This window comes from Corvus cornix, chromosome 14 (assembly GCF_000738735.6).
Source record: "Corvus cornix cornix isolate S_Up_H32 chromosome 14, ASM73873v5, whole genome shotgun sequence".
NCBI lineage: Eukaryota > Metazoa > Chordata > Aves > Passeriformes > Corvidae > Corvus > Corvus cornix.
This window is the reverse complement of record NC_046344.1, coordinates 15,436,887-15,450,084: the sequence shown is the minus strand read 5'-3', so window position 1 is coordinate 15,450,084 and position 13,198 is coordinate 15,436,887. Positions and strand designations below refer to the sequence as shown.

Here is a 13,198-nt window from a genome sequence, read left to right as displayed (position 1 = left end):
AAACCAGCTGGGAGCACCCCCTCTCCAGGGCATGACGCTGCACCCCCCTGCTTCCCCCTCTTCCCCATCCCACAAGCGCAGCTCCACGGGCAGTTTCAGCGCTTTATTGTCTGGCGGTCCTGCTACAGCCCCCCACTGTCCTCCCCGTGGCTACGGCTGCAGGGGGGAGCCGCTCCCTCGTGCCCAGCATGGCACCGCAGTGTCCCTGGGAGCTGAAGGCTGCAGGAGCTGCAGCAGTCCGAGAACTGGCACTTAAGGAATCCTGGCTGGGGCCGCACGCTGCTCCTCTGCCGGGCACAGGGAGGGCACGCGGCCGGGCATGGCTGTGGTCCGGTCCTGCTGGGCTGGGTCACTCCACTTCGGGCATCTTTTAAAAATGTGGTTCAAAAACGCCACCGGTTCTGGGTTGTGACCAGGTGCTCGCAGCTTCGGTTCTCTTAAAAAGAAACCAAACGCAACCTTTTCTTCCCTTTTATGAGCAGTTCTCGATTTTGGCCAGAAATTGCTGTGCCCACCACTCCTCCAGGTCGATGGGAACGAAGTCTGAAAGAGAGTGGAGGGAGAGAGGGGAGCAGGTGGAGCAGAGCTCTGGGTGCTCCCCACCAAACCACCAGAAAAAATAACCATAGAATCACAGAATACCCTGAGCTGGAAGGGTCCCACAGGGATCATCCAGTCCCACCCTGGCCCTGCACAGACACCCCAACAACCCCACCCTGGGCATCCCTGGCAGCGCTGTCCAAACGCTCCTGGAGCTCTGGCAGCCTCGGGGCCATGCCCATTGCCTGGGGAGCCTGGGCAGTGCCCAGCACCCTCTGGGGAAGAACCTTTCCCTGATCTCCAGTCTAATGACACCCCCAGGTTTCCCCCACCCCTGTGCCATGTCCCCAGAAGGCCAGACTGGGTTTACAGGGATACTCTCTTCCTTGGGGAGCTCTCAGCTGCTGCAAGAGCCCCCAGGCTGCTGCCACTGCCCTGACTCCAGGTGCCACCAGACAAATGTTGTCCCCATGACTGACTGATCCTGCTGGCCCCAGGAGAAGCAGGTCCCCACGGGGATCTCCTCTCGCTCCAGCATGATGCTGAACCCCTTGGTGACTGGAGAAGGTCTGAATTCCAGAGGAGTCAGCATCCAGGTGTCCTCCAAGAGACACAGGGGGACATCCCCACCACAGTGCCTGGGGCCAGCTGTCTCCCCCCAGCACCCCCAGAGTGACCTCAGCACCAGCAGGACAGACCCAGCCCCTCTGGCACATCCAGCACTGGAATCCTCCTCCTCCTTCCACCACAGCCATGCTCAGGTGCAGGCTGAGCCCAGAGCAGCCCATTGCACCCCGAGCCTGATGCACCCCGAAGTGCCACAACCACTTCCCACTTACTTTTGAGTCCGGGGTTGGGGGTTTTCTCCACGTACTGCACAGGGCCGCAGGCGCTCTCCCCACTCCGGCTGCCGTCCAGCTGCTGCTCTACCTGCTGCCAGGCTGGGGAGGGGGAACAAGCACTGGGTGGGTTTTGGGATGGGGGTTCCCGGTGTGGGGGGCTGCGGGACAGGAGCAGGAAGCAGAGCAAAGGAGGGCAAGTCCCCAGGATGGGGACTCCATCCCTGCCACCGATGTCCCCAGCATGGTGTGGGTGCTGGGGAGGGACTCCACATGCTCCAGCTCCCCTGGGCGCTGCCGCAAGGACGCTCTGCCCTCACCTTCATAGACAAAGCGGACGTTCTCCTCGTGGGCCAGGGTGTAACACTCTTCAGGGGCCGAGATCTGCTGCAGCAGCAGTGGGGGCCTCTTGCCATTCACTCTGTTGAAGACGAGTTTCTGCGCTGGGCTATGGAGGGAGGGAAGCAAGGGGGGGTGAGGGCACAGGCAGCTCTGCCCACCCCAGCAAGAACTGGGGCGGTTCAGGTGTCCTGGGCTGTCCCATGGTGCACACACTGACCCACAGCTGTGGTCACCCAGCCCTGTCCCCAAGGACTGGGATGGAAAGGGACCCAGCTCCTATCCCAGGGATAGGGGATTCTGACACAGGAGGGGTGCAAGGGGAGCTCCCTGGGGAAAAGCATCAGCTGCCCACCTCCCACCTAGCACCAAGGGCAGTCCCTAAAATAAAGAATCTGCCACCAAAATTGCAGGAATATTAGGAAATGGAACTGAAATCCAGTTAGGTACTGGACAGGGGATGTGCCATCCTCTGCAGATGAAGCACCCAGGTTCACTGCAACAGCTCTGGCCCCAGCATGTCCCCAAGGTGCCCCAGGACCGGGATGTAACCCTTTGTCAAGTGGGAGCAGGTCAGGCTTCCTCAGAGATGGGATCCCCTCTGGCGAGGGACACTTCAACCAACCCCTGCCTGGACACAGCAACAGCCACCAGAGCTAAAGGAAAAACTTGGGATGAGACCTGAGAGCATGTTCAGTGCAAAACTCCAGTATTTTGGCTTTTCTGCCCAGCTCCAGGGCAGGACATGTCTGCAACAGCCACGTTTCTCATGGGACAAAGTCTAAGGGGCCCTAGGAGTAGGTTTGGAGGGCAGGAGAGACTGGGAGCAGGCAGCTCCTGCAGATCTGCAGGCAGGGGCAGGGAAGGGCAGTGACCCTCAAGCCCCCACAGCCCGGGGCAGTGGGCAAGCAGGAGGAAGGCAAGCATAGCAGAAGCCACTCCAGTGAATTACAGGGATCCTGGGAAGGAGAGGAACTGGGTGGGGGGACGGGGGGTGGCTCTTATCCATTTCTTGGAGCTGGAGAGGACGTGCAGAACTAGCGGGGTCCCACCGCCCTGTCTGGGTGTGCTTTGACCCCAGCCCACCAGCCGGGAAAGGGTCTCCTTAGGGATCCCATCATCACCTCCCAGCCACTGGAATACCCCTCAGCACCCACCCGGCAGCTCCAGGTGCTGCTGCTGCTGCTGGACGCTGGAATTCTCCCAGGAAGTGCCCCCCCGGCTTTAGGGGCAGAGGGGATCGCCAGCTCCGCGCGGGCTCCGCGGCCCCCGTGGGTGCGCGGCGCGGCCAAGGCGGGCGGTGACACCGCGGGGCCGGCGCTGGCCCCGCCGCCGGTTTGTGCAATCGGGGCCGTCCGCGGGGCGGGCGCGGGGGGGTTGGACAAGCCCGGCCCCGGCTCTGCCCCGCACCGGGGACCCCCCCGCGCCGCCTCCTTGGCGTGACCCCACCGATCCCGCTCCCCGCGATTTTTTGGGGACGACCCGTGGGAAGGAGGAGGGGCAGCGACTCCGGCGTGTCCCCGGCGCGGGGCGGCCCACGCCACGCGTGTACAGAGCTCCGCGGGACGCGTGCGGGCACCGGCACGGCTGAGACCCCCGGGGCCAGCGGCACCGAACGGAGACCCCCGGGTCCCCCTCCCGCCTCCCGTCAGGCGGCCCGGCCGTCCCGCTCCCCTTCCCAAGGTCACGGCCCGGCCGCCCCGGTGCCGGTCCCCTTCCCAAGGTCACGGCGGCGCGCGGGGCTCACCTGGCGGGGGGCCACGGGCCGGGCTGCGGCCGCCCCCGCAGCTCGCCCAGTTTGCTGCTCTCCACCGCCTGCTGCGTGGGACCTGCGGGGGGTGCGGGGCGTCAGGGGGGAGCGGCGCGGGGCGGGACGGGACAGCACGGAGCCCCCGCGCCCCCCCCGGCCCCGCGCCCCCCGGTACCTGTGCGGCGCTGCGTGGCGAGCTTGCTGGGGCCCCGCGTCAGCGTGTACATCCTGCGGGCCCCGGCCCCCGGCCCGCCGCCCCCGCCCGAGTGCCGCGCGCGCCCCTCGCCGGGGCCTTTAACGGGCCGGGCCGGGCCGGGCGGCCCCGGCAGCACCGACACGCCCCCGCGCTTAAAGGGACCGCGGGGCGCGCCTGGGGCGCGGCCACAGCGCTCAGCCGCTCGGGGGGCGCAGGGGACACGCGCGGGATAGGTCGGGGCAACGGGTGGGAGGCGTCCGGGGACGCATGCGACACATGCGTGCCGTGTAAGGGACATGTCTGGGTCGTGGGGACACGTGGGGGACACGGCCGGAACATATCGGGGGCACGCGCGGGATGTGGGACACACAGGGGACACGCGGGACACATCGGGTGTACGTGTGGGAGGGGCGTGGGATGCACGGGGCACGCAAGGGACACACGTGGGATGTGGGGACGCTCGTCTCACACACAGGGGATGTGGGGACACACAGCGGGCATTCATGGGATACATTTGGGGCATGTGTGCCATGTGGGAACACACACTGGAGACACGCTGGACGTGTCAGGGGTGCACGTGGGGGATCAATGAGGACACACAGGATGCAGGGAAACACAAGCAGGGCACATGTTGTTGGGGGCACATGTGGGGACATTACATGGGACATGCATAGGACATATCAGGGACACACGTGGGATGTGGAGGGCACGCAGGAAACACACTGGGGATGCACGTGGGACACAGAGGGGACATGTGGGAGACACAGGACACTCACAGGACACATGGAATGCACACAAGGGACACTGGAACGTGCGGGGCTCAAGTAGGGGGGAGGGCACAGGAGGCACGTAGGGCACAAGATGGCACAGGCACGCCGGGGACACGGGAGTGACAGGAAACTCGGAGGGGACCTGCACGGGGACATTTAGGAGACAGGACACTGGAGCCATGGCATACACAGGGGACAGATAGGGGTCATGCCTGGGACACAAAGGACCCAGGCAGGGAAAAGTGAAGGGATGCAGAGGCAGGGGCTGAGGTGCCACCCCCACGGGGACAGCGCTGCGACGAGTCCTGAGCTGCACATCCCATGACTAGCGCGGGAAGCCGGAGTGGGCAGCCGCGTCCCGGCCAGCACGGTGACCTTTGGAGCGGGGCGGTCCCTCCAAAGTGTCCCCACGTGGCGGGAGGTGCAGACCCAGGACACGATCCCGAACGTGTCCACCGGCCACCCCTGTGGCACTCAGAGTTTTGGGGAGAGACCGTGTGACAAACACACTGGCGTCTCCGGGAGGCTCCAGCCTGGCTCCAGGGGCTGCAAAGCCACCCCACGAGGGTGACCTTTGCCTTTCCGCCACGTTGCCACGGTAGTGGCCAGGGAGGGAGGGCTGCAGGAGGGTGCCTCCCATGAAAGCCCAGCAGCGCCTGACCCTGGTGGGTGCCAGGCACCCGTGGGCCCCTCGCGGGTGTGCATCCAGTGCTGTCACCCCCAACCCTGTTACTGTGCCTAAATACAACCCTGACCCGCGGGATGTCACCACCGGCTGTCACCCTCCCTGTCACGTGCTGGGGGCTGTGCCTCAGTTTCCCCCCGGACCTTCCCGGGGTTTATAAGTGCCTGTTGGCGCATCCCTGAGCTTTTCCGCGCTTGGAAGGGCTGAACCCCTAATCCTTGTGCTCCAGAGGGATCCCTCCAGTCCTCCACCACCAGTGACAGCTGTCGCGGAAAGGGTGGGTGGGGGTCCCCCGTCACTCCCATTTTCCCGGGGTGTCCGCGCGAAGCCTCAGTTTGCCGCTGCCGAGGGGTGCCGGTGCGCGGCAGGGGCGCGGCATCGCCCCGGGCCGGGGTCCCCGCGGGGCCGGGCGGGTGCGAGGGGTGGCGGGGCGGGATCGCTGGCGGCAGCGCCGCTGGTGTAGTGGTATCATGCAAGATTCCCATTCTTGCGACCCGGGTTCGATTCCCGGGCGGCGCACATCCCTTTTCCTTCTTCCTGCCTTTTTCCCCACCCGCCGTGGGAAGCTCCACCCGCGGCGCGGGGCGGTGCCGGGGGTGCCGGGGGTGCCGGGAGCGGTAGTTCCGCCGCCCGCCCCGGCCATGCAGGTCCCGGCGGCCGCGGAGCGCAACAAGGGCCCGATCCTGGCGGTGCTGCGGGAGTACGCGGGGGGCGGCGCGGGCGCGCTGCGGGTGCTGGAGGTGGGCGCGGGCGCGGGGCTCCACGCCGCGCATTTCGCGCGGGCGCTGCCGCAGACGCGCTGGCAGCCCTCGGACATCGACCCGCGGGCGCTGCGCAGGTGAGCGGGGCCGGGGGTCCCGGGGGACGGGGGACCCCGGGGGGCACCGCCTGCAGCCCCCTCCCACGGGCCCACGGACCCGCGGCCCCGGTTCCCCACCCCCCTGGTTATTTTTTTCCTTATTTATTTCGTTTTGGGATTTTAGGAAAACGCCAGTATCCAACTCTTCTGCAGCCTGGGCTCTCCTGCTCAGTGCTGTTTTTCCTTCAGGAAAACCCTGATATCCAACTCTTGGGTGAGCTGGATGCATATTTTTTCCCAGAAATGACCTACTCAACAGTGGGCCCAGGTTCCACACTTTTTTTCTTTTTTCAGGAAAAACCCAATATCCAACTCTCCAGCAGCCCAGACTCCCCTGCTTGGTGCTGTATTTTTTCCAGGAAAACCCCATTATCCTGCTCTTAGATGAGCTTCATGTGTATTTTTTCCCAGCAAGGGCCTCCTTGGGCAGCCCAGGCTCTCTGGCTTGATGCTTTATTTTTTCCAGGCAAACCACAATATTCGACTTTTCCCCAGCCCAGGCTCCCCAAGTCAATACTCACTATATTTTTTTCAGTAAATTCCCAATATCCAACTCCCAAACACCCCATGCTCCCCTGCTCAGGACTTTATTTTTTTCCAGAAAGGTCCCAAAATCCAGCTTTCCACCACTGAAAAAAAATAAGCCTCGTGGAGAGGTGCTGGAATCAGCACCTGTCCAGGGGGAGTTTTGTGCTGCCCACCCAGCAGCACCCACCACCTTGGGTAAAAATAATCCCCGGGCTGGGAGGCTGCAGGAGCTGAGAGCTGGGTGGTGAATGTGCCAAAAAGGGTGTCAATAACACCAAAATCGGGTGGTGCTGGTGCAGTGGTACCAGTGGGGTGCCCCACAATGGGAGGGTGCTCCAAAATTGGGGAGTTTAGGCCCTGGGGCCTCTCCATCCACGTGCTGCTGGTTGTCCAGGTGCTTCCAGTTCTCCATGTGCCAGCTGGAAGCAAAGGGCTGGACAAAGGGCCCCCAGGCTGTGCTGCACCCACATCTTTGTTATTCCACATCGGAGAGTCCATCCAGGAGTTTGTCCCTGCCTGCAGCGGGTGCTGGGGGGGGACGGGGGGGACCCGGCAGGGCTTGAGGTGAGGTTTGGTGCCCACAGCATTGCTGCCTACGTGGAGGCCACGGGGCTGCCCAACCTGCTGCCCCCCATCCTGCTGGACGTGTCACAGGGTTGGGAGACCTGGGGGGGCACCCAGCCCGCCTCCCTCGACCTCCTCGTCAGCATCAACATGATGCACATCGCAGAGCTGCGGTGCACCGAGGTGAGCGGCCCTCGCCAGCCCCTGTCCCCTGCCAGGGCCCAGGAGGGCTCTCCTGGGAGGTGTCCCCAGCCCCCTGACCTGGTTCCCACCTCTCTCATTCCCCAGGGCCTGTTCAAGGGTGCCGGGGTGCTGCTGAAGCCCGGAGGTGTGCTCTTCACCTATGGGGTGGGTCCTGTCCTGGGGCGGGAGCATCCTGGGGGGTGCAGGGTGTCAGAGCGGATGCTGGGGGGGCAGGTGGGAGGGCAGCTCTAGGCATGGCTTAGGGAGGGAAGCGGGAAATGCAGGGGCTTGGGTTTGGGGGGGGTCTCTGCCTTTTGGGGCACACGCTGAGCCTTGAAAGGGGCAGTTTTGGATGAGTGAGATCCTCTCCTCCCTCACCTTGTCTGAGGCAGGGTCTGGGGGGGGTCTGCAGAGGGTGACAGGACCCACAGTGGGTGATGGGACTCATGGTTCCCTTTGGGGGCTGTGTCTCTTCCTGCTTGGCTCCTGTGCGTGGTGGGGACGGCAGCCCATGGGAGGGGGGCTGGGGGGACACAGGGGGGCTCCTGCCTGCAGCTCCAGCTGTGTCCCACCAGCCCTACGCCGTGGACGGCCAGATCAGCCCCCAGAGCAACGTGGACTTTGACCGCAGCCTGAGGCAGAGGTAGGAGGGGGCTGGGGGGGCTCAGGCTGCTGGGGGCCCATCCTGTGCTCTGTGTCCTGCCCCTGCTCCTGCAGCTGCAGGAAGCTCCCTCCCAGCGTGGTCCTTCAAGATAAGCAACGCCCGAGGGCAGCCCCGCAGCCGGGGGCGCCCCTGGGAGATGGGGATGCTCTGGGGGGGACGTCCCCGTGTGTGACCCACGCCTCCCTGCCCGCAGCAATCCCGCCTGGGGGCTGCGGGACACGGCGCTGCTGCGGGAGCTGGCCGAGGCCAACGGGCTGTGCCTGGAGAGGATGGTAGGTGGTGGGCCCTGGGGCGCTCCCCGTGCCGCTGTGCAGCCCTGAGCCCGGCTCTGTGCCTCCAGGTGGACATGCCGGCCAACAACAAGAGCCTGATCTTCCGCAAGCTGTAACCTGCCCTGACAGCGCTTCCAGCACCTCCCGGCGCCGCTGTCCCCATTGATGCCTCCTGCGGCGCTGTCACTGTCCCACCATGGCTGCACTGGGGCTGGGGACAGCACTGAGGGGACAGTGCCCCACTCACCCCAGCTGGGGCTGACTTGGCTGGGGGGGTCGCTTCTCCCCTGGTGCCTTTGGGGCTCCCTTTGCAGTGGGGTGCCCCAGCCTGGACCACAGGAGCCAGCGCAGCTGCCACGGGGGGCTCAGACATGGGGGGCACCGGTGTGGGGGAGAGGACACAACACCCCTGGGCACGGGGGAGACTCCTTGCCCCATTTGCTCGGAGGGTGCTGTGCTGATGGCACGGGGCCTGTCTCCCTTCCCCCCTCCCCAGGATTGTGCTGCTGCCCACCCAATAAACTGTGGCTTTGGCTTCCACACCGCAGCAGCTCCCTGATGTTTTCAGCACAAACACTGGGGGGCGGGGGTGTCCCCAGTTCCACCTCCAGCACCAGTGAAAGGGTCAGGTCCAGCACCAGGGGTGTTACACTGGGCCCAGAGGCTTTGGTGAGGTGGGAAGGTTTTATGAGTGGGGTGGTCCTGGCAGATCTCCCACCCCTCTGCAACCCAACCCAGTTCTCTATTGCTGCTGGACAGGCTGGGGGGGGTCACACGGTGGGGGGAACATGCGGCAGATAAATTACAGTGGAGGTGGGAGCTGGTCTGGGGCTCGGCATGGGGTTGGGGGGGAACTACATGACAGTGGTAACCTCTAGATACAGGCACTGGTGCAGGAGCTCCCTCAGGCTGCCCCCTCCGTGGTGTGTCTGCAGCTCCCCCCGTCGGCACACTCTGGCTCTCCCCTAGTCCTGGAAGCGGTTCAGGAGGTCGCAGGTTTTCTTCTCCATCAGCTCGTAGATCTTCTTCACCCGTTTGTCGTTGGCCGCCCGGACGTAGCTGCTGGGGTCCAGCGTGGCCATTCCGTCGTGCACCTCGCCCATGATGATCAGGGGCCCGTCCTCCGCCGTCATGTTGGGGCAGGGGCAGCTCCAGTCCATGTCGGTCAAGGTCACCTCCAGGTACTTGATGTTGAAGAACTTGAGGCCCATCTTCTCATCCTTGAGGACGTCCTCGAGGGCGAAGCGGGCGATGCCGGAGTCCTGGTCCTCCACGATCTCCATAAGCCGCCCCACGATGGCAAAGTCACTGCGGCAGAGGCTCAGCACCATCTTGCTCTTCAGGCGGCAGGCCTTGCACTGCAGGCTCTTGGGGAAAGGGCACACGTCCTCGCAGGTCTCCTTGCTCTCAAAATTGTTGGTGTTGCCCTCGCAGCCGCCGTAGACGAAGGAGTGGCACTGCTTGAGCAGGTGGTTGTACGCCCAGCGCGGCTCCCAGTTCTGGCAGGGCCCCTGCACCATGGGCAGGAGGCAGGTGGGGCGGGCGCTGCCCAGGCAGGCGGCTCGGCACTCCTCGTACGTCTCAAAGTGGTTCCTGTTGGCCCCGCAGCCGCCGTAGCGGAAGGTGAGGCAGGAGCCCTGCTTGGCATCAAAATGCCAGCGCACCTCCGTGGCCTCGCACCGCCGCCGGTCCGGCTCCTTCAGGCACTCGGCGCTGGGGAAGGGCTGGGGGCTGCCGGTCCGCGGGGTCCCCCCCGGCTCCCGCCTGACCACCGACAGCGGGAAGTCGGCGCGGAGCAGCCCGGCGGCGTTCCGGGCCGTGCAGGTGTAGATGCCGGCGTCCTCGTGGCGGGCGTTGTAGATGACCAGCTGGCCGATGTTGGTGACCACCACATTGCCGTACATCTGGTCCGGCCGCATGATGAAGTTCTCCTCCCGCTCGCTCTGCTTCTCCCAGGTGATGTCGGGCTGCGGGCGCCCGCTCACGTCGCAGCGGAAGCTGACGGTGCCGCCGGCGCGCACGGACTGGTGGAAGGGGTTGGTGTAGAGGGCGGGGGGCACCGGCACCTCGGAGCCGGCGCCCGGCGTGGGGCGCGCCGTGGTCTCCTGCGGCACGGGGCTGGTGTCGGGCCAGGTGAAGATGTGCTTGCATGGCACGGTGGTGAGGCGGGTGCCGCGCAGACACGCCTCGGCGTCCATGTAGCACTTGTTGTAGTAGGTGAGGCCGTCGGAGGCGCAGGTGAAGTTGGGCTCCTTCTCGCAGCGGTCCTTGCACTTGCAGACGGGCTGCCCGTCCCAGATGTCGCAGTCGGAGCCCTGCTGCGCGCACACGAAGCTCTCGCAGGAGGCGGCGGGCGCCAGCGCCAGCGCCGGAACGCTGCCGTCGGCAAAGCGCGCGGCCACGCAGCTCCGCAGCCCACACACGTTGGTGCAGCATTTCTCAAAGTCTTCACAGTCCTGGTCGGGGAGGGAGAAGAGATTGCGGGGGGCGGGGGTGGACATGGAGGTCACCGCTGTGCTGGGGCTGTGGATGCTGTTCCCACCCCTGTAGGACTTTGGGGTGGGCGGGTGTCCCCCGCGCGGCCCCGCGCACCTTCGGCATCGCTGGGCTCCGGGTAAGAGCCTGACCTGCCCGGCACAGCTGCACCAGCCCCAACCCGCCCTCAGCACCCCCAGGATGTTTCGGGGTGCACCGCAGTGCTGACGGTCCCTTCTCCCCAACAGTGGAGAACAACTTGCCCTTCTCGGCTTTTGCTGGCCGAGGGGAGGCAGAACTCATTATCCAGATGAATTGTGAAGGAATCTCCCCTATGGGTTCAGACGGCCCTGACTGGGATGGGGGTGCCCCTGTTCACCCTGGTGGAGCTCAGAGCCAGGGCTCTCTGGGACGGACAACCCGGTCCGTGGGTGGGCTCTGGCCCCCAGGGAAAAGTTGGGAAAGGATTCTGTCCTCGGCCTGATGGGGTCTGTGTCCCAGCACACCCATTCCCTTCATCCCAGCCAGCCCTTTGACAGGGTGGGAGCATCCTGCGGGTGCACGAGGAGGGTGTTCTGACCACGGGACACGGTCATGAGGGGGCAACAAGCAGTTTCTCTGCCTGTGGGGGACTGGGGAGCCCAGCCGACAGGTGGAGCTTATGGGGCAAAGCTGCAGCAGGGCTGAGCCCGTTGCACTGAAACAACTGAACCGGCTGTGCCACCCAGCACAGGACCCGCACCCCAAAGCATCTCCTTCGGGGACCTGCGGATGCCCCCCAAACCCTGTTGCCGCCCGCCGCCCCCGCAGCCCCCGCAGCCCCCTCGCTCACCTGGTCGGCCTGGCACTCCCGCTCGCAGGTGCTCTGGGCGTCCACCCACAGGTTGGGGTTCAGCTGGTTGGGGCAGACGCCCAGGTGCCGCATCCTGCCCGGCTGCAGGCTCAGCCCGGCCGCCGCCGCCAGCACGGGCAGGAGCAGCGCGACGCCCACGGGGACCCGCTGCCGCCCGCCCGTGCGCTGGCCCGAGCCCCGCGCCCGCCTCTGCCCCGAGGAGCCATCGGGCCACCCCGCGCCGCCGGCCTGGCTCGCTGGCGAGGGCTCGGGATAAATCACATTCAGGACGGAGGGGATGAGGGAGAAGGCGGGCGGGCGGGGGGACAAAGAGGAGGAGGAGAGGACCAAACCTCTGTCCTTCAGCACACCCGGCGCCCGCCGGACCACCGGCGATGCCGCCCGCCGCCTCCATCCATCGCCGCCGCTCGGCTCTCGGGGTGCCGGGGACACGGCGGCAGTGGCGGGTGTCCCTCGGGGCTCAGTCCATCCCCGGCACGGCCAGCGGGGCGAGTGGGGTGGAAGGGGAGGACGGGAAGGTTGTAATCTGAATCCCCTCCCTTCCCACTGATGTTTCTGGGTGTTTGGAATGGGAAAGGCGCTGACCTCAGCCTCTAACCCCGGCGAGCCCGGCGATCCCTGGGCAAACACGGGGGGAGATCAAAGGCAGAATGCAGAAAGTCTCCAAAGAGGGAGAGTGAAGGGAGGCGGGGAGGGGGGGGGGCACACAAAAACCCGCCCGGCCCACGGAGCCGAATTCCTGCAGGATGAGAAAACAGCCGGAGCCTGCGGTCCACTCGGACGGGGCGGCCGGCGGGAGGCACGCGGAGCCCTCGGAGCCCACGCTGCGGGCGGCCGGGACCCGGTTGGCCCGGGAGCCCCTCACCCCGCACCGCATCTCTGGGCACCCACCGTCACCACAGCCGAAGGTGCCCGGGAGCGGCACGGATCCATCCCCGCTTTCCAGCCCGCATCCCACGAGTGCCTTGTCTCGCCTGGCGGGATGGGTGCCCACCCAGCCCCCCTGGAGGGGCTCCCCCAGCCCCCTGGGGCTCCCAGCCCTCCCTCCCCGATGATTTACGGCCAGGATGTCTCCTGAGCCACACCAGACCCCGGCACACTGTGCTTGGGCTCAACCGGCACGTCCCGCACCAGCCCCGAGCTGGCAGGAGCCGGCCCCGGCTCCCCGGCCAGATCCCTCTAATCCCCGATGGAGACTGACCTGCAGCAGGAACATTTCATGGCATTTTGGCAGCATTAACTCTTCCGGCTCTGGTGTGAGCCTCAGCCCTGAGGGGGGTCTGCAGCCCCTGTGAAACAGCAAACCCGAGGAGGTTTTGCCCCGGGGAGCAGCTCAATACCTCCAGCCTCTTCTCTTGGGGGGCCGGTGGTGGAGGGGACAAAAAAACCGGTGGGAGCCCTTTCCTTTTTTTTTGGGGGGGGATCCAACCCACCCCACCCCAGTGCTGCTTTCGCACGTAATGGTTTGGTGCTCCCCCGGTCTGTGGCTCCTTGGGGAAGCCCTTTTGCCCCAGGCCAGGTGATTTGGGGGACCCTCGACAGCCCCACGCTGGTGTGAGCAGGGTGCAGCCACAACGCACGGTGACCCCCAGCCAGTACCACCGACACAGGGCTGTGACCGGCCACCCCTGCCACTTCCCTGCCCGGGCCAGCAAGCAGCTGCACTGCTGCTGGCTCTGGG

The 13,198-nt window shown here is 65.7% G+C and overlaps 3 protein-coding genes and 1 non-coding gene across 4 annotated transcripts; 2 read left to right on the top strand and 2 right to left on the bottom strand.

Annotated features, from left to right (window-relative positions):
* Positions 1–88: 88 nt before the first annotated feature.
* Positions 89–3,752, bottom strand: MCRIP2 (MAPK regulated corepressor interacting protein 2). The gene is made up of 5 exons (XM_039560080.1): positions 3,644–3,752; positions 3,466–3,547; positions 1,700–1,827; positions 1,380–1,481; positions 89–543 (listed from the first exon to the last, which is right to left on the bottom strand). The coding sequence occupies exons 1-5, from the start codon at positions 3,693–3,695 to the stop codon at positions 473–475; spliced, it is 435 nt and encodes a 144-aa protein (XP_039416014.1). The 5' UTR covers positions 3,696–3,752; the 3' UTR covers positions 89–472.
* A 1,815-nt stretch (positions 3,753–5,567) lies between these two features.
* On the top strand, positions 5,568–5,638 carry TRNAG-CCC. Its single transcript has one exon. It is a non-coding gene; the product is annotated as a tRNA-Gly (tRNA).
* Positions 5,639–5,703: 65 nt separating this feature from the next.
* METTL26 (methyltransferase like 26) lies at positions 5,704–8,729 on the top strand. Its single transcript, XM_039560079.1, has 6 exons — positions 5,704–5,957; positions 7,091–7,253; positions 7,359–7,418; positions 7,829–7,896; positions 8,111–8,189; positions 8,258–8,729. The coding sequence occupies exons 1-6, from the start codon at positions 5,761–5,763 to the stop codon at positions 8,303–8,305; spliced, it is 615 nt and encodes a 204-aa protein (XP_039416013.1). The 5' UTR covers positions 5,704–5,760; the 3' UTR covers positions 8,306–8,729.
* Positions 8,730–8,830: 101 nt separating this feature from the next.
* On the bottom strand, positions 8,831–12,058 carry WFIKKN1 (WAP, follistatin/kazal, immunoglobulin, kunitz and netrin domain containing 1). The gene is given in 3 exon segments (XM_039560070.1): positions 8,831–10,645; positions 11,497–11,690; positions 11,693–12,058. Coding segments are annotated over 3 exon segments (1,716 nt in total). The 5' UTR covers positions 11,724–12,058; the 3' UTR covers positions 8,831–9,154.
* Between the last annotated feature and the right edge of the window lie 1,140 nt (positions 12,059–13,198).